Source organism: Miniopterus natalensis, chromosome 13, assembly GCF_054644295.1.
Source record: "Miniopterus natalensis isolate mMinNat1 chromosome 13, mMinNat1.hap1, whole genome shotgun sequence".
Taxonomy (NCBI): Eukaryota; Metazoa; Chordata; class Mammalia; order Chiroptera; family Miniopteridae; genus Miniopterus; species Miniopterus natalensis.
The window spans coordinates 17,154,873-17,179,340 of record NC_142093.1 but is presented as its reverse complement, the minus strand read 5'-3'; the positions used below and the strand labels follow the sequence as shown (position 1 = coordinate 17,179,340).

Below are 24,468 nucleotides of genomic sequence, written 5' to 3'. Positions count from 1 at the left end.
TACCATGCTTTATTATATAATAGAAGTATTTGTGGAATTGAATAAATTAGTTTTATATAAGTAAACATTATATTTGAGGTTCTTTGCAATAATAAATTCTCTTTACAGTACAAAGTCAAATAATTATATATAAATTTAACTTAAGTATATAAGAAAATTTTCTTGGTAAAAATATGATAGCATAGGGGAACATCAAATAGAAAACAAGTTGTACGTATGTTGTCAAGTATTTAATAACCATCAGGCAGGCATAATTATATGTTGAAATTTTATTTCAACAGCTTACTTTTGCATATGAGTTAATATATGTTAATACTTAAAAATATCAACACTAAAGTGTATTGGCAAGCAGCCACTAAGGAATGTTTTGGGAAAGAACATTAATAACAGATGTACAAATTCTAGCCAACAGATTATCTTAGTAAAGGTAGCAAAATAGTGCTGCTCTGCTCAGCAGAGCAGAGACATTCTAAAACCATATGCAGAAAAGTACAATATTTTGTAGAGGAACTAAAATAAATATGTAGATTAATGAATTTTGAAATAAAACCAGTTCACTCTGCCACTGAGTTATTAGTTTAACTTTTTAGAGCTCTAAAAGAATAATGTTTGTGATTATATTGGTTCAGAAAGTATTAGGCTATATTTCTCGTTAGTTTGATTATCAATCAAAAACCATCAGAATTTACTTTAGTGATTCTTGTATCTTTTTTTTATTATTTTATTTTTTAATCCTCACCAGAGGATATGTTTTTTCCATTGATTCTAGAGAGAGAGGAAGGGAGAAGGTAGAGAGAGAAACATCGCTGCATGAAAGAAACATTGATTGGTTGCCTCCCACAAGTACTCCAATCGGGGATCGAACCCGAAACCCAGATATGTGCCTTGACCTGGAATCAAACCCATGACCCTTCGGTGTACAGGACACACTCAACCAACTGAGCCATACTGGCCAGGGCCTTGTGTTTTTATAATATGAATTTAAATGCTTAAAAAATAAAATAGTTATTTTTGTTCACTTTTCAAGCTAAGAACAAAAAATAATAATTTAGTGAAGATAAAACAGTTATGCTGGATTATTTGAGAAAAAAATACAGTTACAAGAACAGCTATTCATTTATGCACTCAGTCATCTGTTTAATTTTTACTTTGTTATATTAAAACTACAAGACAACTTTAGAGCATATATAAAATATAAGAAAGCATAAACAAATTAATAAAACATGAGTAGGAAAAAAAACCATAAAACATGAGTAGGAATACAGAGGGGAAAAAATGCCTGCCATTAGAACCTACGTACTTGCTGCAGATGGGCCACAAATTTGGCTCTACATTTTCAAAGGGATAATGGAAACCTTGTTATTTTTATAATTTGCGAACCTTAATGAGATAAAAAAAGAATTATTTAAGATATATGCAAGATAATATATATGAATTTTCTCAGGGTGTCTCATTGAAAAAGACAGTGTTATATGATGCAAATTTTATTATCCATCAAATTATTAATTTCACGGGGCTTTTTCCTTTAAGTCAGAACTTGAAATTACCTTTTTACCCAGTTATTGCTGGTAGATGTATTTCAAAGGTGGTGTTAGACTATAGTTACAGCAGTGGGTTTCAATTTTAGTGTCACCTAAAGAGGTTATTAAAACACATTCCTCAGCCCCACTCCCAGAGCTGCTGGTGTAGTAGGTCTGGGGTGGGACCCAAGAGTTAGCATTTCTAATAAGTTCTCAAATGACGCTTAAGCTGCTGGTCTGGGGACCACAGTTTGAGAACCACTGAGTTACAGAGTAGTATTGAACTGCTCATACCTGACAGTGATCTGCAATGCTATCAACTGAGATTTCTTGCAGTCTAAAAGAACCATTTTGTATAAGTGGGAGACCTTATACATGAGAGGCTCAGTCTTTCCTTACAAGGTAGTACGGGAAAGCCCTCACTAATTTCTAATCACTGATTGTGGAATCTCAGCCTCTTTTCTGCATATGCACTTGGTCCTAATAATTAGAAGTTGAAAGTAAGGCCTAACATGTGTTGGAAAGGAATTGAATCAGACTGAGAAACCCTTAATGGGTATTTGGAAAGACGAATGTGAGGTAAGGGAAGAAAACCTGGACTTGCCAGCACATTTTAACTTCATTTTAGAAATAAAGAAACTGAGCCCTGAGGAGTTAAAAATCACTATTAAGGGACAGCCTCAGAATTTGAAACTAGACCTTTAGTTCAAGACCTGAGTTCTTAGTAGAGGAACACTTTATTTTATCATCATTGTCATTTGTGATACTCTATTTGTGAGTGATTTAAGGAATGTCTTGAATCATATTTGATATTGCTGATTTTTTACATAAATTAATAAGCCGAACACTTTATTTTAGATTGCAAATTCAACTGTCATAAACGCTGTGCATCAAAAGTACCACGAGACTGCCTTGGAGAGGTTACTTTCAATGGAGGTAGTATTCTTTTTCTTAATTTTTATAAAAGATTAGGAAAGGTTATAATTCTTCTGTGTATTATATTTGTATAAAGTTATATTCACATATTTTATTTAGTTTTCTTTAACTTTGACTTTTTTTCTGATTTAATAATCAAAATGCAGAGATCAGTAATGGTATACTTTTATTAGTAATTACACCTTCCCATCTTTCCTTTAACCACTTACCACTTTAGAGTCTAATATAGCTAATAGTGCTGCATATCTTCTTTCATCTTTAGACATAAAAAGACTTAAAACCCTGTTGTTACCCCTAGAACTAACATTTAGTTCTAACATTTATTGACTGCTTGCTATATGCAAGGCACTGTTCTAAGATCTTTCCACATATTGAAATTTAAACTTAAGAACAACCCTTTGAAATTACTTACACTTGAGTTAACTTAGGCACAAAGATGTTAAATAACTTGCCCATGAAATACAGCCAATAAATGGTAGAGTTGGGATTTGAACCCATTTGGTCTGGCTTCTTAGTCCATAGTTATTAGAACACATTGTATAGCCTCACTGTCTCTTTCTCCGTTAAATAATCATTAGCTCAACATTTCTCCTTTTTTTGCCATATTTTTTTCTCTTTTCAATATTATATTAATCAATGATTACCATTTTTGGAAAGAAGGCGTAATGACTCTAAACTTTTATCGTAACTTTTTAAAATCATTTCCATAACTGGTAAAAATGGAATGTAAGTAGTTCTGTAGGAGGAAAAGCTTAAGGAATGGAAATTACACAGCTCCTCAAGAGTTTAACATTTTCTCTTAAAACATGTTTTCTGCGGTTGCTGTTTAACACCATTGACAGAGAGAGCATGATTGGTCTTTTTGTCTTCTACATTACTAAAGTCTTTTCATGTATTTTTTCACTTTTACATCTGTTGGCAAATGGATATGAAATACTATTTATATTTATTTTAATGTGTATCCATCTGTACACTAATGAATTTGAGCATCTTTCAAATGTTTACTGGTTACTTAGGGGTTTTTTCCACTGTAAATTGCCTGTTCACATTTTTTTTCATTTTTCTGTTTGTATATTTGTTGTTGAAGAACTTGATATTCTATCTCATTTTTTGCCAGTAATAATGTGATATAAACTCCTCTCAGTTGCTGGCTTATTTTTTAAGCAGCTTTATTGAGATATAATTTGCATACCTTACAATTCACTCGCTCAGTTTATTCACAAAGTGAATGCAGCTGTCACTATAATCTAATGTTAGAACATTCTCATCACCCATTAGTAGTCATTTTCCATCCACTCTTCACCACTAGCCCCTGGCAACCACTAGTCATATTTTTATCTCTATGATTTTATCTGTTCTAGACATTTCATATAAATGGAATCATATATAGTCTTTTGTGACTAGTTTCTTTCACTTAGCATAATGTTTTCAGGGTTTAGCCACGTTGTAACATATTCCTTTTTGTCGATGAATAATATTCCTCTGTATGAATATATTACATTTTACTTACCCATTCACCAGTCAATGGACATTTCAGTTGTATCCACTTTGGGCTCATTATGAATAATGCTGCTGTGAACATTTTAGCATAATTTCTGTGGACAGATGTTTTCATTTCACTTGGGTGAATACCTAGTAATGGAATTATTGAGTCATATGGTAAACTCTGTGTTTAACATTTTGAGGACTGCCAAACTGTTTTCCAAAGCAGCTGTACTATTTTATTTTACATTCCCACCAGCAGTGTGTGAGGATTCTAATTTCTCTGCATCCTTGCCACCTCTTGTGTTATTGTGTGTTATTTTGATGATTTTCATCCTAGTGAGTATGAAGTGATACCTCGTTGTGGTTTTGATTTGCGTTTCCCTGATGGATGATTAATATTGCACATCTTTTCATGTACTTATTGGTCATTTTTACATTGGTTTGGAAAATACCTGTTTTGATCTTTTACGCATTTAACTAGGTTATCTTTTTATTACTGATTTGTAAGAGTTCTTTAAATATTCTGGATACAGATTTCTTATTTGATATGTGATTTGCAAATACTTTCATTCTGTGGGCTGTCTTTTTGCTTTCTTGAGGTATCATTTGCAGAACAGAAGTTTTTCATTTTGATGAAGTTCAATTTACTTATTTTTTCTTTTGTTGCTTATGTTTTTGGTACCATAGATATCTGAGAAGGCTTTGCCTAAACTAACCCAAGGTTAAAAAGATTACTCATGTTTTCTTGTGAGAGTTTTATAGGTTTAGCTCTTACATTTAGGTCTGTGATCCATTTTTAAGTTAATTTTTATATTTGGTTTAAGGAAGGGGTTCAATTTCATTTTTTTACATGTAGCTGTCCAGTTGTCCTAGTACTATTTATTGAAAAGACATTTTTCTTTTTCCGTTGAATTGCCTTATAGAAATCAATTGACCAGAATTATAATAGTGGTGGCTAATCTTTTACTTTATTTCTAGTATTATCTTTTGTCATATAGAAATTTAAAATTCTAATCTAATCAAATAAATTAATTTTTTTGCTTTGTGGTTTGTGTATTTTTTATCTGCCTTAAGAAATATTTCTTTATCCTAAATAATAAAGCTGTTTTCCTACATTTTCATTTAAGCGTTTTAAACATTTTTTTCCCTTCACATTTAATATACTGTCCCTGTTGAGATGTATTTATATCCCATTAGTATAAAACTCTGAAATTCATTTAAAACTTTGCCAGAACCTTCCAGTCTGGGAACAGATACAGATATACCAATGGATATCGACAGTAGTGACATGAACAGTGATGGTAGTAGGGGCTTGGATGACACGGAAGAGCCATCTCCCCCAGAAGATAAAATGTTCTTCCTGGATCCATCTGATCTTGATGTGGAAAGAGATGAAGAAGCTGTTAAAACAATCAGGTAATATATGTTTAGGTATTGCAAGCTACTTCCAAAGGCAAGGTCGGTCCAGGGGGCTCCATTAATGAAGAAAAAGCCACATCTCTCTAAGTGGAATAAAAATGTAATTTAAAATCTAATTAAATTGTGGCTAATTCTTTTACGTGCACCACAGTATTTCTGAAATAAATTATATTACTCTTGCCATCTACTCAAGATGGAAAGGTATGAGAATTCTGTTTTCTTAAAGAGAAAAATGCTTTATTTAAATATAGTCTAGATGTGATATCTAGCTGTGGAGCAGTTCCTGCGGGGTTCCAGAATTGAACCACCAGTTAAAGCAACCATTTTCACACAGCCTTCACCCAGGCAGATTACCCAGTGTTAGAAGCACAGTAAGAGTATACCTAAGACTCTTACACAAAGATGGTGGTGATGAATTTGGGGGCAATTTTCATACTACCACAGTTAATCTGACTTTTAGCACTTTGTAAAAATGCTACTTGATTATAAAACTTATTTCTATGTTAACAGAAATTCAGTATTTTGTGTATATATATATATATATACAGCCCTATAAGGATGTACTGCTTTGTAGTAGAATATTAACATTTTGGCAGGTTTTATTTTTTATTGGCAACAAAGAGGTATTAAAGAAAATGGGTCATTTATCAGTCTAACATGGCAGAGTTGTCATTTATTCAGTTTGGCTTATCCTTAAATTATAGGTCTTATCATTAACTAAAACTCGTTCATCCAATTTGGAGACTATTGAAAGAACTTAGTTTCCTAAGCATGACTATTTCATAATTTTAAGAAGAAGTATTTAACTGTTTGAGACTCAAATTCAAAAACTGTTTAAACACCACACACAGAAAACAAAAAAGTTTTTTCATACCCCCCAAATTGCTCTTTTTTCCAGCCACACTGTTACTGACCTGTGTTTCAATATTACCTGACTTGACTCATTACATTATTTTCTTAATATCTGTAAATAATTTTCTTTTTAGTATTTTCTACTAGAAGTTCTAACAACGTGAAACAGTGGAAGTGGAATTTGACTTTTGAACCATGAAAATTTGAGTATAGGTATACTTGCTTTTTGCCTGGTTGTGAATTTACTAATTTATCATGCTGCCTAGGGCGGGAAGCTTTCTCAACAGCAATCCCAAAGGGGAGCCTCTACCAGACCTTCTAAATGAGGGGGCGGGGGGATTTTTCTCTTCTCTTTATTGTTATCTTAGTCTTTTATAGATCAGCTGTGTGTCAGCATAACAGGATCATTTATTTTCTTCTTTAGCCATTGTCGTCTTAAGATATTTTGAAATATTTTAGCTCATTATCAAAAGGCTTAATTTATAGTGTGTATATGATTTTTTAATTGAAATTATCAATATTTATCATAACTATTTTTTAGTCCATCAACAAGCAATAATATTCCGCTGATGAGGGTCGTACAATCCATCAAGCACACAAAGAGGAAGAGCAGCACAGTGGTAAAGGAAGGATGGATGGTCCATCACACCAGCAGGGACACCTTGGTCAGTAATCACAGGCGTTTAAATATGGTAGTGAAACTGTTACGTGCTTTCTTTTGTGCATTTTTAAGTCAAAATGAGAATGAGATATATACTTATAAAGAGTTTTTAAAAGGCAGAATATTTAACGTATTGTCTTACAAACTGGTGAAGCAGTAGAAATTCAGAAAGGGTCTAAGGATAGACCCTTTGCATAACACTTTGCAACAAACACCAAACACATAACCTATGAAAGAAATAATTGATAAGCTAAACTTTATTAAAATTAAAAACTTCTCTATGAAAGATAATGTCAACAGAATGGAAAGACAAGACACAAACTGGAAAATATTTGCAGAAGACACATTTGATAAAAAACTATTCTCCAAAATATGGAAAAAACTCGTAATACTCAAGAGTAAGAAAACACAATTAAAAAATGGGACCAGGACCTTCACGTATCCTTTACCCACAAAGGTACACAGATGGCAAATAAGTGCATGAACAGATACTCTACATTATATGTCATCAGGGAAATGCAAATTAAAACAACAAGATACCACTCTACACCTATTAGAATGGTTAAAATCCAGAATGCTGACAACACCAAATGCTGGTGAGGATATAGAGCAACAAGCACTTCCTTTTTTTTTTTTAAAATATGTTATTAATTTTAGAGGGGGGGGTAGGGAGAACGATCGATAGAAACATAAGTGAGAGAGACATCCGTTGGCCACCTCCTGCACACCCTCTACTGGGGATCAAGCCCGCAGCACCGCCACGTGCCCTGACCAGAAATCGAACCAGTGACCTCTTGGTTCGGGGGTCGATGCTCAACTACTGAGCCACTCCTGCTGGGCAACAGACACTTTCATTCATTGCTGAGGGGAATGCAAAATGTTACAGCCACTTAAGATGAAAACTTACGTCCATATAAAAACCTGCGTCTGGATGTTTATAGTACCTTTATTCATAATTGCCAAAGCTGGGAAGCAATTAAGTGATCTTCAATAGGTGAATGATAAGTAGACTGTGGTACATCCAGCAATGAAATATTATTCAGCACTAAAAAGCAATGAGCAATCAATCCATGAAAAGATGTGGAAGAACCCGAAATATGTATTCTTAAGTGAAAAGCCAATGAGTAGAATTCACAGACAAAGTAATACAAATGACTCTTAAACATAAGAGCTTGATCTTAAGGTACAATTTAAAATTTCACTGAACACCAGTTTTTATTTATCCCTGTAGCAAAGATCAAAAGTGTGGTAAAATACTGCATTTGTGAATGTGTGAGTAAACAGGCACTCTCATGTTGCTGATTAGCCTTTAAATTGGGTAAAATGTTATGCAGGATAATTTAATACTGTCAAGCAAAATTACATATGCACATATCTTTTGAGCCAGCAAGCCAATCTTTGGAAATTTAGCCTATAAGTAAGTTATATATCTATGTGTGTGTAATGCATATGTATTTACATGTGTATGCATAAAATTCTCTCAAAGGATTCCCAAAACCTAGTAACATTGCTGTGTATACATACGGGAGGAGTGGTATATGAGTGATGGTGGGAGTATACTTTTCACTATATATCTTTTATATTTTTTCAGAATTTTGAACCTTACAAATTTTAAACCTATTAAAAAGTACAAATTTATGAATAGAAATGAAAGGAAAAGGACTTTGGAGGAATCATCATTTTTGAACTTCACAGTTTTATATTCTTTATTTTATAGAGAAAGAGGCATTATTGGAGACTTGACAGCAAATGTCTAACATTGTTTCAAAATGAATCTGGATCAAAGTATTACAAGGTAAAGATTTCACATTAAAAAACATACATTAAAATATTGTATGTTTTCTAAATGTATCTGAGTAATATTCATTAATTGTTATACTGGAGTAAACCTATTATGATTCTGCCTGATATAGTTTAGAGAAGTCACTGTTCAGTTCCTTGTTGTTGAAGTACCTGTCCCCCACCCATCCATCTCACCCCCAATAATAGTTCTACCAAAGGTAGTTTTTTTGTTGTGTGTTTCTTTGGTTTTGGTTTGCTTATCAGGTTTCTGCTGCTTTTCTTCTGGTACCATGACTCAGATTAAATTGTTTAGAAACTCACATGATCATTGCCTGCCCAGAACAGGCCAACATGATATTCTGTGTTTCTCTGGCCTTCCATTTTACCTTGGGTCCCAATTCCCAAGTGCTTCTTTTGGCTCATCTGCTTTGTATTGTATCCTTTGCTGGGCTTGCTCCACATTTTGCCATGTCACTGACCGACACCAACAAGTTTGTAAGTGTGGCAGTTGTATCAGTAAGAGAAAATAGAGACAAGTGATTCAAAGTTAGTTGGTTGTTGTTTTTTAATAACTTTTTTTGCCTTAGGAATGGACTAAACATAAATGGTTGTTACAGCTATGGACAGAACCAGAATGGAGTGCTTAAACAACCTACACTGACATTCTAATTTGCTGTTATTATTTCTGCTTTGTACTCCTTTTGGGGATATATGTATCTTGCAGAGAGCAGCCAGTAGAGAAGTAGTTGTTGGGGTGTTTTAAAGACAATTGAAAAGTGACAAGTATTGGATCTAGCAGCCTTCGGCTTCCTAACTCCTCTCTTTCCTTACATTCTAATAACCTGCGATAGGCCTGAATCACGGACAGTTGTTATACTTCATGGTTTGCCTCTGTCCCTGCTGGACATGCAGATCATTCAAGGCAGATGCTATCGTAAGGCTTCACTGTGTGTTCCATGGGCCACGTACTTGTGTTCATCTTCATAGCATTTATTAGAAATGCATATCTTTGTTTAGTGTATTGAAAATAAAAACAGAGAAGTTTTATATTTTCCAATGCTTAATTTTTTACTTCAGGAAATTCCACTTTCAGAAATTCTACGCATATCTTCGCCACAAGATTTCACAAACATTTCACAAGGCAGCAACCCACACTGTTTTGAAATCATCACTGACACTATGGTCTACTTTGTTGGTGAGAACAATGGGGACAGCTCTCATAATCCTGTTCTTGCTGCCACTGGAGTTGGACTTGATGTAGCACAGAGCTGGGAAAAAGCAATTCGCCAAGCCCTCATGCCTGTAACCCCTCAAGCCAGTGTTTGCACTTCTCCGGGGCAAGGGAAAGATCACAGTAAGCAATAAGCTTGTTGATGGCCTTTTTCTTTTTTTCCCTTTGGTTCTTAAGCATTTTGTGGTGTGGTCATGTTTTCTGTATGTATTTTTAATGCTCATTTTAAGCTTTGTCTGGTGTAACCAGTACCATTAGTTAATTCCTTTATACAGTTATGTTGGTTATAGTGTATACATATACACTATATACATACATACATTTATACCCTAGCGCTAAGCTCCAGGGTCAGTCTCCCTACATTTCAATCCTAGCTTGGCCAACTTGCTATGTGACGTTAGACAAGTACCTCTCCTCATAGCACCTTTATAGGGTTGTCAGTATTAAATGAAAAACCTATAATGTATACAGCAGTGTTTGGCATCCATGCTGTATATAAAGTGTTTTGTTTCACATCACACTCGTGAAATCTGTGAAGTCAGAAATACTCTATTTCTTTTAACAAAACATTCAGAAATATTTTAAATATTGTAACATATGCCCTTTGCACCAACATAATTTGATAAAGGTTCAAGTGAACACTTAATCAGAAAGCCATACTATAATGGCACTTTCCCTCCATTGGCATTATGTCATTTATGGGGAAACATAATTCATTTCTTAGACAAATATTTTTAAATGGAAACAGCCAGTTTCTAAGTATAGTTTATTTCAGTTCAGCTATATTATTTTGTGCAGCTATTCTTGGGCATTATGCTGGCCCTGAGCTAGAATACAAAAGAAAACCAGAAGTTTTAAAAGCTGTTTAAGGAGATGAGACATATCCACAAGTGTTAGATGGTACATAAAGCAGTAAAGTGCAAAAACGAGTGATGCATTACTCGAGGAACTCAGATGTGGATAGGAAGAGTAAACAGACTTCATGGTAGAAGAACCTGATTTGAACTTGGATCTCAGGTAGGTTAGGATAGGCAGGGCTAAATGATAGAGGTAGATGGGGTAGTGTTCTCTAGTTGAGGAGATAAGTGTGATCAGAGGGACAAGGGTAATGACATGAACATGTTTGATGTCTAATATTATTAGAAGGTAAATAGATGGATACTCACAGTGCTCCTTAAGTTTGGAAGGATTTTAGGCAGAACTGTAATATATTTGAATGAAAGTCATGGACCTTTCCCCTGTATAGTACAGGCACATCCATGGACCTCCTCACTAGGGTTAAGGGTTCCTGAAAGCAGAATTGGGGAAGGGTTGGGAGTGAGGATTCTGAAGACGAAGCCCCAGTTCTGCTGCTTACTAGCTGTGTGATCTCGGCCTCCACATTTCTCTAAAGTGGGAATAATAATATTCTTCATGGACTTCGCACAGTTTCTGACAAATTAGTGATGTATTACTGTGTTGCTGCTGCTGTTGCTGTTATTTTAACAACCTGTCTGGAGCAGAGTTCTGGGAAGCAATAGAAATTAAAGCTGGATGGAGCTAGATAGTCGATGCCTTTGAAACAAAATAAATATTGACTTAAACTGGGAAACTGGAACTACTGAAAAGCAGAATTTTAGACACATTAATTTTGTGGATGCTGCACTTTTTTTGTTTCGTTAATATTCAATATTTGAAATATTTTTTAAATGACTTAAGACAGAGTTTTTGATAGTCACTTATTTTTGATGTATAGTTTACTTACATTTTCTTGTTAGTGAAGGTTTATATTTTCATATTTGGGATTACAAAGGTAATTTCATACCTTGTTTCTTTGAGTTGTCTCCAGGAGTCTAGATGTTTGATATCTAGTCTCTTGCTTACTTTCCATGTTTCTCTTTTTTTCTTTTTCTTGTTAATTACTTTTCTCCCCAAAATAATACAGACATTTAAACTTTCTAGAAATGTATCATATAAAATGAGAAAGTACTCCCTATACACATAAAACATCCCCCCATTCTCAATTCTGTATCTCTCCCCTCAGAAAACCGTTATTAATAATTTGGTATATATTTATTGATATGGGGAGGCATTGGGAGGCAGGGCACCTGTCCTATCTATTCTAGATTGTCATTATTTTGATAAAAAATGTGGGTATACTCTGTGTTCTTTTTACAACTTGCTTTTATCCACTATTTAATATATATCAGATATATTTCAATGACAGTATATACATTTACCTAATTTTAAATTTTTTCATTAAAGTAATACATATGCTTTTTATGTTTTAAAAAATATAAACAGTATAGAAGAGTATAAAAACTATAAAATCTTTGTTCCCCACCCACTAGAAGTAATCATATTTTTATTTGTTTTTAATTCAAATGCTGCTACCTGCCCCTTACCTTTTTTCACTTACTGATGTCATGGATAGCTTTCTGACTCAGCACTTACAGCTCTACACTATTAAATGTTTATATAATATTCCTTTGTATGGATGTATCATATATGACTGAACCAGTTTCCTCTTCCTGGACTAGTGTTGCGTGTGTAAATTTTTTTAAAACAATTGTAATTACATGATATTAACTGAATGTAAGCCAATGGTTTAAATTAAATATACTGTGGGCATTCACATATTAGTAATTCACATATTAATATTGCTAAGTCATATATTAACAATTTTGTTCTTTTCTCATACATCTTTCTTATATTTTACAGAAGATTTGTCTACTAGTATCTCTGTATCTAATTGTCAGATCCAGGAGAATGTGGTAAGTAAAAATTACCTTTTGTATCCTTGGGTTTCACATCCATGGATTCATCTAACTACAGGGTGAAAACTATTTTTATTCTGTAGTTGGTTGAATCCTCAGATGCGAAGGGTCAACGATGGTAAAGTTTTGGGGGAGTAAAAAGTAATATGTTGATTTTCGACTGCATGGAAGTTGGCACCCCTCACCCCCACATTGTTCAAGGGTCAGCTGTACAGATTTTTATATGTCAGGCACTGGACATCGTGACACTTTGTATAGATCCTCATTTAATTTACTCAGAAATCTAGTGAGATAGATGTTATATCCACTTTACCAATGAAGAAATTGAGGCCTAAGAGACTAAATTATTTAATGGAGTGACTACCATGATACAGGCACTGGCTAGGAATGTAACACTAAGCAAGATAAGAGTCCTCAACTTCATGGAGGCCGCAGCACATACCCAAACAGAAGGGTGACCTTGACTGAAGAGTTGTCGATAGCATCAGAGATGTTCCCCCCACCCTACCCCCAAGAATTTTCTGACAACCACCATTTTTTTAAATAAAAGAAAGGAAAGAGGAGGAGGGGAGGGAGGGGAGGGATAAAATTGAGGCATGGATTTGAGTTGTAGACTTCTCATACAAACTCATCAGTCTTTGCAAATTAGCCTAATGTTAATAATACGAACCTTCGGGGTTTGTTTTTTATTTCCAAATCAAAGGTGGCAGATCTCTGTAATGGTAAAATAAGTAAAACTTTATTCTTAATTATTTATGTTAATTTACTTTTTATAGATCACTACTTAATAAATATAAGATTTTTTTTATTCAAAGCATTTTTGTCCCAAATAATCTTCTTACAGAGTACATTATACTTGCACATTGAGAGTGATAGTATGAAAATTAGGCTTACTTTTCTAGAACATGGAAAGCCAATGTTTCATAAAATACTGTTCTGAAAATTAGTTCCCTATGTCATAAAAACAAAAGTGTATTTAAGTGTTTAAATGAAAAGAATCAGAGATGTTGACATGCTTTGTAAAGGTAAATTATACTTAACTGCTTACTCTTTCCTAAATAGGACATCAGTACTGTTTACCAGATCTTTGCAGATGAAGTGCTTGGTTCAGGCCAGTTTGGCATCGTTTATGGAGGCAAGTAACTAGAGCCATTTACATGTTGTACACACTATAGAAAAATTATGAAATTTTAAAACATCTGCCAGCTGTTACGCCTTGTCACAATTAAGTAACGGAAAGAATAAGAAAATTAGTTTCACAATATCCTTACTTTATCTCTTCCTGTAGCTCATACATAAGATATTTGTGTGGGAAAAATAAATGGTATGAAATTATGCTCGCTTATTGAAGTTTATACCCTACTGGTTTTTCAACACAAATGGTGCCATTTGCCTATTGTTTGCTCTGTGACTTAGGATATTGGCAGAGTCGTTTAACCTCACTGCGCCTCAGTATCTTCATCAGTTTAATGGAGCTAATAAAAGCTGATCTGCATAGCTCACAGGGTTGTTAATATTAACTTAACGTACATAAGGGTACTTTATAGGCTGTATCTACATTACAAAAGAAAAGGAATGTTTAACCCTTGTCATCCCTTGCTAAGACTGTACAGTTATCTCCCAGTTGGCCTTGTTGCCTCCAGGCTTGCTCTGATATGTGGTCAAATCACACTGTACTGGCTCAGTGAACCTAGAATAAAATTAATTCATTGGTACAATGTTTCCATCTTGACAGTCTCTGAATACCAGGTGAGGGTAGTTAACTGTCATTTAATAAGGGAGAATATTTTTCACCAAACAAGTTGATTCAAATTTTCTACCATTTCAAATAATGAAATTCCCTTTACTAGGAGCAATAATTTATTTCTCAAAATTAAAGGTGAGTGAAGGAAAAAGAACAAAATGAGCCAAAGAAAAGAAACATAAGAGTAAATTCATATAAATGTTAGTCTGTAGATAACTTTCTGATAAAACTTATGTATTGTATGTGACTTGTCAATTTGCTTCTTTCCCTTCTCTACTTTTTTAAAAATAGGAAAACATAGAAAGACTGGAAGGGATGTGGCTATTAAAGTAATTGATAAGTTGAGATTTCCCACAAAACAGGAAAGTCAACTCCGTAATGAAGTGGCTATTTTACAGGTAAAAAAAATGTTGCTTTATATTGGTTTTAATTTTTGATTTATGGATTTTAAATGAGAGACTGTCTAGTGTACTAATGAGAATAAGATGCAGGTTTTTGCATCTTATATGACCTTTTGGCTCAGTGACAGGGTGGTGAGCATCTGAATTAACTCCTTAAGTTCTTTTTTAAAAAGGAAAAATTAGGGAACCTTTTTTCTCCGCAAACTGGAAAAAGGCAGTCCTCTTTCTGTGCCTAGAGCAGCCATGGCTCGTGGTCCCAAGAAGCACCTGAAGCGTGTAGCAGCTGCAAAGCATTGATGCTGGATAAACTGGCTGGTGTGTGTGCTCCTCGGCCCTCTACCATTCCCGACAAGTTGAGAGAATGTCTCCCTCTCATCATTTTAAGGAACAGACTGGAGAGAATTCCCATCTGACCTGTGACACCAAGGGTCCTTTGCTGTTCGTCATATTATACCTGAGGAGACCAAGTACAAGTTGTGTAAAGTGAGGAAGATCTTTGTGGGCACAAAAGGAATCCCTCATCTAGTAACCCATGATGCTCACAGCATCCGCTACCATGATCCCTTCATCAAGATGAACGACACCATTCAGATTGATTTGGAGACAGGCAGAATTACTGAGTTCATCAAGTTTGACACTGGTAATCTGTGTATGGTGATTGGAGGTGCTAACGTGGGAAGAATTGGCATAACCAACAGAGAGGCACCCTGGTTATTTTGACATAGTTCACGTGAAGGATGCCAATGGCAACAGCTTTGCCACCCGGCTCTCCAACATTTTTGTAATTGGCAAAGGCAACAAACCATGGATTTCCCTTCCCCATGGAAAGGGTATCCCTCTCACTATTTCTGAAGAGAGAGACAAGAGACTTGCGGCCAAACAGAGCAGTGGGTGAAATGAACTCTAGGTGGCATAATTGGAAAAGTCTGTACTTAATTATTAAGATAATACAGCATGGAAAAAAAAAAGGAAAAATTAAATTACAGTAAGCTAGGAGTTACAAAGAATGCTGTTATTTTGCTCTATGGTGGTTATTTAGAAGACATTTTCATCAGTAAAATCTTTTTTAAAAAATATATCATTCTCAATTCATCACTCCAGGAGCACAAAATAATTGGTACATCTACCATCACATTTGTTAGGTCATTGTGGCACCACCCAGGTCTCACAGATGAGGTACCCATTATAGCACGTTTATCTTGAGTATTTATGTTAAATGTTTATCTTATATTTTTAATATTTAATATCATATAAAATAATATATAATACATAATACACAAGTTTCTATTAATGTGTTGTGTAGCTTTTGCATAATACTTTAGAAATCATAGTGATATGATAGTTAATGCTGTCAGCGCCCCATTTGCTTGTGGGCGAAGTTCAAGAAGACATACTCACTACACTTATGCTTCCTTGAGGAAGGTGAGAAATTTATAAACACATAATTAATTTTACATTTATTATTGGTCACTAGTAATAAATTTGCCTCACTTCTTTTTCAGAGGAGTGATAAAAGATTGGTCTACAAGCTACCTGTGCTCACTTCAAGGCTGCCTCCTACAAAGAAAGCTGCCTTAAATAGAATATTAGCATTCACACTCTGTATTAGGGTGTGAATACATTGCTGAGAGAGCTTTTTTCATATCTAATTTTGGAACCCTTCTCATTGTCCAATTAATATGCAAAAAAAATAAATATTAAGGATATATTCCTAAAGCTTGTCTTGATGTCATTTTGATCACAAACACTGAACCACTTTTCCCGTGTTACCAGCTCTGGATCATAGTAACTGAATATAAGATAATACACAATGTAAAAACTTTTATTAGTATATCCTTCTGGTTATTTTCCTTGAAATTGCCTAACTGGAATAGAATTAAGTAATTGTAGTGTGTCTCCAAATATAATGTTGTCATCTTAAATTAATATAATACTGTTTTCACGGTAGATTCTCTTCAAATTGTTCATAGAAAATATTTTCATTTTTATATTTAGTGAATGCCTCATTTTGTGCCAGAAGCTATACTTAATTTTTCTCAAACTTACCCATCAGGAAGAAGCTCCATGAAATGAGATATTTATCAGTTTTGTTGACTGATGAATTCAAACTACCTACGTAGTAGTAGGCACATAGCAAATACTCTTATTATTTGTTAAATAAATGTATTTATGTGGGGTATTATTTATAACATTAAATTTTTAAAAAGGAAGTATGGAATGATTCCATTTGTATAGATTCTTAAGGTAATGTGTACACTATATATGTCTTTATACGGTTATGTACAGGAAAGGATTCATATCTACATACACTGTCAACATTGCCACATCTGGGGAGCACATTGTGGTGCAGGAAAGAAATGGGGATTTTTACTTTTGTTTCATAGAGATACGGTAATGTTAATGTTTCTTTTGCTATTGTCTGAGGATAGTAGAGTAGTGGGAGAAAAGGTGTGGTGCTCTTGTGGCTACCTGTGTAAATGAGGAAACATTATCAGAAAAGCAGGAACTTTCTATTTTGAATGTTGTGTTATAAATTCAGCATTTCCCCCTTCTTGGGAATCATCCAAAAGCTACAAGAAAAGTGGTAAACAGAAAAGCATACTCTGTCTTTTATTTATAAAAGAAGAGAGTTCAGACTTACAAAATAGGTAGAAATTTTTCCAAAACCAAGGATGGAGCAGGGGTGTGAACAGGAAGGGATACAACAATAAGAACTGGTTGTTTTGCTGCCTCTTTCTGAGATCCACAATTGTGATAACTAGGTGCCTTCTCAAATAGAAGACAGTCAAGGGGGTCATGATCTGATAAGGTTTAATTCAAGGGAAAATAGTAAATGAATTGAAGAAGGGCACTGAACAGTGGAAGAGTGCCAATCACACTATACCAAATAGCCAGTCATTTGAATATATACATATTCAGATATAAATATTTAAAGAATAACAAACAGTATTATTTTATCTTAATGCAGTATAGCTAGAAATAAATATCAAAAATTAAAAAAAAAAAAAAACAGCTCCACCACCTGAAAATATTTTAATATCTTAATTTTTGAATCAGCAAAATCAAGATTTCAGAGCACTATTTAGAAAATAATTATGAAAAAACTGTATCAGAGCTTTTTGGACTATTGCTCAGAGAAAGTTTTTTAACTTCAAATATTAAGCAAGAAAGAATGAAAATAAATTAAGAATCCAACTCAGGAAGTTAAAGAATGAACAGTGAACCTAATGAAAGCAGAAGGGATTACATAAAAGGAAATTAATACATTTAGTACAAAAAAGTGTAAAATATGTCCAAAAGCAGGTTTTCTGGGGGGAGTGGGATAACAACATAAGTGGCCAACCGAATCAAAAAAATAAAATATAAAAACATCTTGAAGAGATAACCACAAATACTGAAAAAAGTTGAGGGAATCTTAAGATACTACTTTGCACAACTCTATGAGATAAATTTGAAAACTTGGTGAAAATGGTTAATTTTCTACAAAATTATAATGTACCAAAACAGACTTCAGAGAAAACTGGATATTTAAACAAATACAAGTTAAGAGAGAATAATGTTACAGCATAGTTCTGTTTTTGTGTGTGCATGTGTGTGGTTTTAATGGAGGTTGGGGGCGTGAGGCTTAAGAGATAGACGACTACAGCCAACGGGACAGCCCTCCCCATTTCCAGTTGAGGCTGACCAAAGAAAGTTACGATATTCTGAAGTTTTCGCTGCTTACTGCCATTACTACACCCACTACTGTGGGCTATTTCACTTTCATTTATCTGCTATAAAATGGTGCCACTTTTTATTTTGCTGCTTGGAATATCATGGTGTTTTAAGTTGATTACTAAATTGGAACATTAAGTTGTTTTAAGTTGATTAGTAAACAATATTTTGTGCTTCTTACTCATTTTCTAAACATTTCTTAAAAGAACCACTATGATTTAGACATTGAGTTAAAATGACTAAGACACGTTAGGCTAATGAAGCTACCTAGTAAGATACATACACGCGTAATGTGGTACCGTGGGGTAAGTACTGCTGCACACGGAGTGTAGAGGAAGCTGCTGCAGTAGTGTTGCAGAAGAAATGTGAGCTGAAGTTAAGGCACTTGCAGGGGGAATTGAGAGGCAATGGAGGATTTAAAAACATTTGAGAGGCAGAACTCCACATAGGCCAGAAAAAAAAAAGTTTGCCCTCTTAGTGTAATTAGGTACCCATAATAAGGAAAAGCATAAGAAAAATATCTCTATTCACAAGAAGTAAAAAATTTAATCATTTGGGCCAGTAGAGCATATTTAAGAAAGAATTGGGAGAATGAAGCCAGATTTTTTAAGATCTTAAATTCCAAGCAGAGGAATTCAGATTTATGCCCAAAAATAAAGAGCTATTGAATGTTTTTTAGCATGGCTGACTTCTCAAGTTCGCTTTAAAGGAAGTTTTGTTTTGTGTGTCCCGTCCCATCGTCGTCATGTCGTCCCCCCCCCGCCCCCAGAGTAAGATAGGTAGCCTTTTTATTAGCAGAAACAGTAACATGTTCACCTTTGTCCAACCCTGGTAACATAGTACTCAAGAAACATGGATTGATGGAGATAAAAAGATGCTGAGCCTAGAAGAGGGAGACCAAATTGACATATAATACAATGAGAATCAAGACTTAGGTAAATAACTACCTTGAGCAGACCTTCACAAATCCTGCCCCAAAGAGCCCTGCGTAATTGGCTAACATTTGATTGGCCATTGGTGCCTATTCATGAACAGCATAAAGTTAGTGTCACAAGATTGAAAGGTGAGAAGGAAAAGAAGTAGTAATTCCCACGAGGAATGGATAAGGGCAGTTATATAATAAAATTGGGGAGACATTCTTTCCCCTCAGTGCATCAGCTCTCCATAACTTGAAAAAAATCATAATCTGTGATCTTTTTTGTTTGCTTTTAAGTTTATTTTTCTAAGCTGTTTTTCTTTCTTTGCCATGTATTCCAACAATTAATCCTACAACTCTTCAGAATTTGCACCACCCTGGGATTGTAAACCTGGAATGTATGTTTGAAACCCCAGAACGAGTTTTTGTAGTAATGGAAAAGCTGCATGGAGATATGTTGGAAATGATTCTATCCAGTGAGAAAAGTCGACTTCCAGAACGAATTACTAAATTCATGGTGACACAGGTATTTTAACTTTTTTAAACGAGAATAAATTTATTTGACAGTAAAAGATAACTGCTTAGTTTTTTATTTTAATTTTGCTTTTATCCTGTTTTAGAAGCAGCTGTCTTTTTTATTAAGTTTTCTTTTTAAAATTTTTCAGTTACAGTTGATGCATTATTTGTTTCATGTGAACATAGTAATTAGACATTTATGTAACTTACAGAGTGATTTCCCTGATAAGTCTAGTACCCAAGTGACACTATACGTAATTGTTACAATATTATTGACTATCTTCCCTATGCTTTACTTTTTATTTTTTATTTTTTAATTAACTATATTGGGGTGGTTAAAAACTACATAAAAGAGTTAAATAGCATTATGTATATTTTACATATTGATAATGTGGGAATTGTTGACCTTGAAGAATAGAATAACACTTTCAGTTAAACCTTGATGAACTGTAGTGTTTTCAAATTACTGTACTGTTCAATGGGTTAGATTGGAGTTTAGCTTGATTTTTCCAGGTGCTGAAAAAAATCTGTTTCCTTCAATAACAGATACTTGTTGCTTTGAGGAATCTACATTTTAAGAATATTGTGCACTGTGACTTAAAGCCAGAAAATGTGCTACTCGCATCAGCAGAGCCATTTCCTCAGGTGAGATTTCTCTAAACCTTCTTAAGTATCATTTTAAGTGTCTAACATTACAAAGTACCCACATAATGAAAAGTCGTGCTATAGGTTCAAATATATAACAATTTTACAGAAATGGTTTTCAGCCCGACCGGGCGTGACTCAGCGGTTGAGCTTCGACCCTAGGATCCAGGTGATCAGGGTTCGATTCCCGGTCAGGGCACATCCCCGGGTTGTGGGCTTGATCAATGACTCTCTCATCATTGATGTTTCTATCTCTCTCTCTCCCTCTCCTTTCCTCTCTCTGAAATCAATAAAGATATATTTAAAAAAAAAAAAAAAATGGTTTTTAGCGTGTAACTGCCAGTGATGATTAATACCTGAATAGTTTGAATTCAAATTTTACTAATTATATTATTTTCATTAAGACTTTTTAGACTTTACCAGAGCTCAAAGAATACCTTCTACACGTAGATTGTTTGTAACACCTCTCTGTGGGTTAGGAATGAAGTGGGGGAGAATCTACCTTGGTAGGTGGTCCTTGCTCAGAACAAAACAAACTGACGGGTAACCCTGAATTGAGAGATAAAAGATTTTGATTATCTAGTTGGCAGGAAGCCAACTCCTCTTGCTCTTTAGAATATTATATTTCAAACATTTTCACCAAAACCTACCTAAGAAGTACATTTCCCATCATCACTAGCACCCACACGCATATGACACCATGTGTGTGCCCTATGTGTGGTGCTCTGATTTTTACTCAGTTAAATTTCATTAAAAATGTTGATCTTGATCCAAATTTATTTCATAACCTCTTTTAAAGAAGTAGTTCATCTTCTTTTATAATGCCTGTGTGGTTAGAAGTGATTCCTTATCATTGCAAGGTCAGAGATAGTTGGTGCAATGTTTTAAATAAAGTGCTTCTATATCTTACCTCATTCCAAATAATATGGGCAAAGGGTGCATACCCCTACAGCTAAGGCTAAAACTCCAGCTTTCTGACCTCCAGTGATCCCAGTTGTTCCATTAGGAACAAAGGGAAGATAACACCATTTACTTGATAGTATTTTTTGCTCAAGTGCTAGCCATGGCCACACTTCTTTATTCAGTTGCCAAACTGCCAAGTCATCTTTACTTTATCAAGATGCTAGCCAAAATATGGCATTTACCAAAAAAAAACAGTTCCTATTTCTTCATGGTTAATAGTCCTGTTTCAAAGACTAAAATAGAGAAGTAGCCAAATTCAATAATGACAAAACAAATATCATAAAAACATCTATGAGGGTCCATATCCTCAAAATAGCATCTTTTGGATACACCTTTATCTTTGTTCTCCTGTCACTATTTTTACTACTGGTGTGTACAAGCCAAATCCCTTTTCTCTCACTTTATATCAGTGCTTTTTCTGAAGACATTTTGTGAATGAGGGCATTTCCTCTGGAAAGTATTTGGTATTTGCTTATTTGGCATGGCTGCATCATTCATCACCCAAATCTGAACATCTGCTGGTTTTGCCATGCGTATCACACTTCCAGAACTCTGTTCCCAAATGGACATGGTAGTGACTGTAGCTACCTTCAGGTAGAACTTTTTTCCAAATCTAAATAGCAGTAATTTGTTCCACAGGCATAGAAAACACTGTTGTTCTTCTAGTTTCTGGCATTACTTTTCTACTGGCCACATTAATAGTTATCTTTAATACAGTTCAGTTTCATTTCCTTGCTAATTTATAGTATTCTTGGGAAGAGATAGTCTAGGATTAAGTAAAATAAAGAGTAAGTTTTTAAATATCATAACTTGTTTTTCATTCAGCAAACATTTATTAAGTACCTTTATGTGTCCAGGCACTGTAAGTTCACTGAGGATTCAACAATGAAAAACATAATTCTTGCTCACAGATGACAGAAAAGTAATCTCCTTAAACTCCAAATAATAAAAGATCAGCACCCTCCATTTCATCAAAAAACTCTCAACACTTATAACACCAATCTGTTATTTGTCATTCTGGAAGCTAGAATCCAAAAGTGGTTTTTAGAAAGAAGCACTGTTAGTAATGAATCACAGGTTATAAATGAATTTTATAATTTTCCTATCTACAGTCATTTGACATTCATAGTCAGTACAGTTAGCAAGTGTGTTAAAATGATACACTATCATATTTAGGGACAGGGATGGATGGATGGATGGACGTATATGTATGTATAGTATAAAATTAACACCATCCTTTGAATTCCAGGTGAAGCTGTGTGACTTTGGTTTTGCACGCATCATTGGAGAAAAGTCATTCAGAAGATCTGTGGTAGGAACTCCAGCATACTTAGCCCCTGAAGTTCTCAGAAGCAAAGGTTACAACCGTTCTCTAGATATGTGGTCAGTGGGAGTTATTGTCTATGTGAGCCTCAGTGGCACGTTTCCTTTTAATGAAGATGAAGATATAAATGACCAAATCCAAAATGCTGCATTTATGTACCCACCAAATCCATGGAAAGAAATTTCTGGTGAAGGTAAAAAAAATTTTGGCTCTGTGCCTTTTAGTATAAAAATCTTTGTGATCTATCAGCCTTTGTTAACTTCTCTTTTTTTATATCTCCTATTCATCTTCCAAATTCAATTCGTTACCTAAGTTACTGAGCACTCCTCCTTACAGTTCCCAGGCATAGCACTAATCCAGGCCCCACCTTGCTAATTTTGAAACTACTAAAATCTCTGTCTTTTCCAGTCACCACTGGCAAGTGCATCTCCAGGAAACACTACTTTCCTGTCATTGGTCTCCCCTTAACCACACTGCAGCTGTCTCTGTGATATGGCCCAAGCTTACTTCTAGTCTTATCTCCCACTGTTCCCCTATACAAATCTGGTGGTATCCTCTTCTGAACTATTTTCCTGCCTACAGTCCCTCCTCCCTGCTGTTGTAGTCCTGCCACTTCAAGGACCCCTTAACATCTCCCAAGTTCTTCCCTGAACCTCTCCTCTAACCTGTGTAAGATCTACTTTGGCTACCAGTTAGTCATATTTTTCTTTAAGTGGTCTATCTTTTTATAATCACTTTTCTTCAGAACTAGATTATAGACCCGTAGCTCAGGTTCTTTATATCTAGAATGAGCATAGTCAGTAGACACTCTCCAGTTTGTTTTCAGCTCTCCTGGGGACCCCTACTGGAAAGCTTTAGACATTTATTTTTCCTGCCTGGTAAAGGCTTTTGAATTTGCTACTCCTGGTTGTATCCAAGAATGACTTGGTTGTCCCTTACCCTGACCCTAATTGATACCTAAACTCTAACCTTAAAGCTAAGTTTAACCATAACCCTAACAACAACAAAACTGTTGAGTATGAACTTTGGGTAGTAAGTTATCACCGCAATCTAACCATGGAGGCAAGGGTAATGGCTTTGGCAACTTTTCTATACCAAGCCAGAGACTAGAAAGCAATATGATGTTATTGGGGGGGGGGGGGGGGTCAGCTTGCAATTATTAGCATGTTTTATTCATCTTGAAATAATAAGTTAATACTTAGCACTATGTGCTAAGCACCATTCTAAGCTCTTTATATGTATTAAGCTAATGCCATCTTCTAAACAACCTTATTTTATAGATGAGGAAACTAAGGCGGAGTATAATAAAGTAACTGACTGTATCACAGAGTAGGTGGCAGAATGACTTCAGCCCAGCCAGGCAGGCTCCAGAGGCTATACTTTTTTTTGAGGTTTTTTATTTATTTATTTATTGGGGTTACAATGGTTAATAAAATGATACAGGTTTCAAGTGTGCAATTTTATAATACATCATCTGTATATTGTATTGTGTTCACCATCCAAAGTCAAGTCTCCTTCCATCACCATTTATGACCCCTTTCCCCTCTGGTCATCACCATACTGTTGTCTGAGTAGGTGTTGTTTTTGCTTAATACCTTCACAT

At 34.8% G+C, this 24,468-nt stretch overlaps 1 protein-coding gene and 1 pseudogene across 1 annotated transcript in view; both read left to right on the top strand.

Annotated features, from left to right (window-relative positions):
- Window positions 1-24,468, top strand: part of PRKD3 (protein kinase D3) — a 51,043-nt gene that overhangs the window by 21,732 nt on the left and 4,843 nt on the right. The window contains exons 6-16 of the mRNA XM_016218947.2: window positions 2,379-2,456; window positions 5,174-5,357; window positions 6,754-6,877; window positions 8,591-8,668; window positions 9,733-10,009; window positions 12,587-12,639; window positions 13,705-13,777; window positions 14,678-14,784; window positions 19,782-19,943; window positions 20,480-20,578; window positions 22,791-23,058. Coding sequence (XP_016074433.1) covers window positions 2,379-2,456; window positions 5,174-5,357; window positions 6,754-6,877; window positions 8,591-8,668; window positions 9,733-10,009; window positions 12,587-12,639; window positions 13,705-13,777; window positions 14,678-14,784; window positions 19,782-19,943; window positions 20,480-20,578; window positions 22,791-23,058 — 1,503 coding nt within the window. The remainder of the gene's footprint in view (window positions 1-2,378; window positions 2,457-5,173; window positions 5,358-6,753; window positions 6,878-8,590; window positions 8,669-9,732; window positions 10,010-12,586; window positions 12,640-13,704; window positions 13,778-14,677; window positions 14,785-19,781; window positions 19,944-20,479; window positions 20,579-22,790; window positions 23,059-24,468) is intronic.
- LOC148091615 (small ribosomal subunit protein eS4, X isoform-like) lies at window positions 14,827-19,750 on the top strand (annotated as a pseudogene).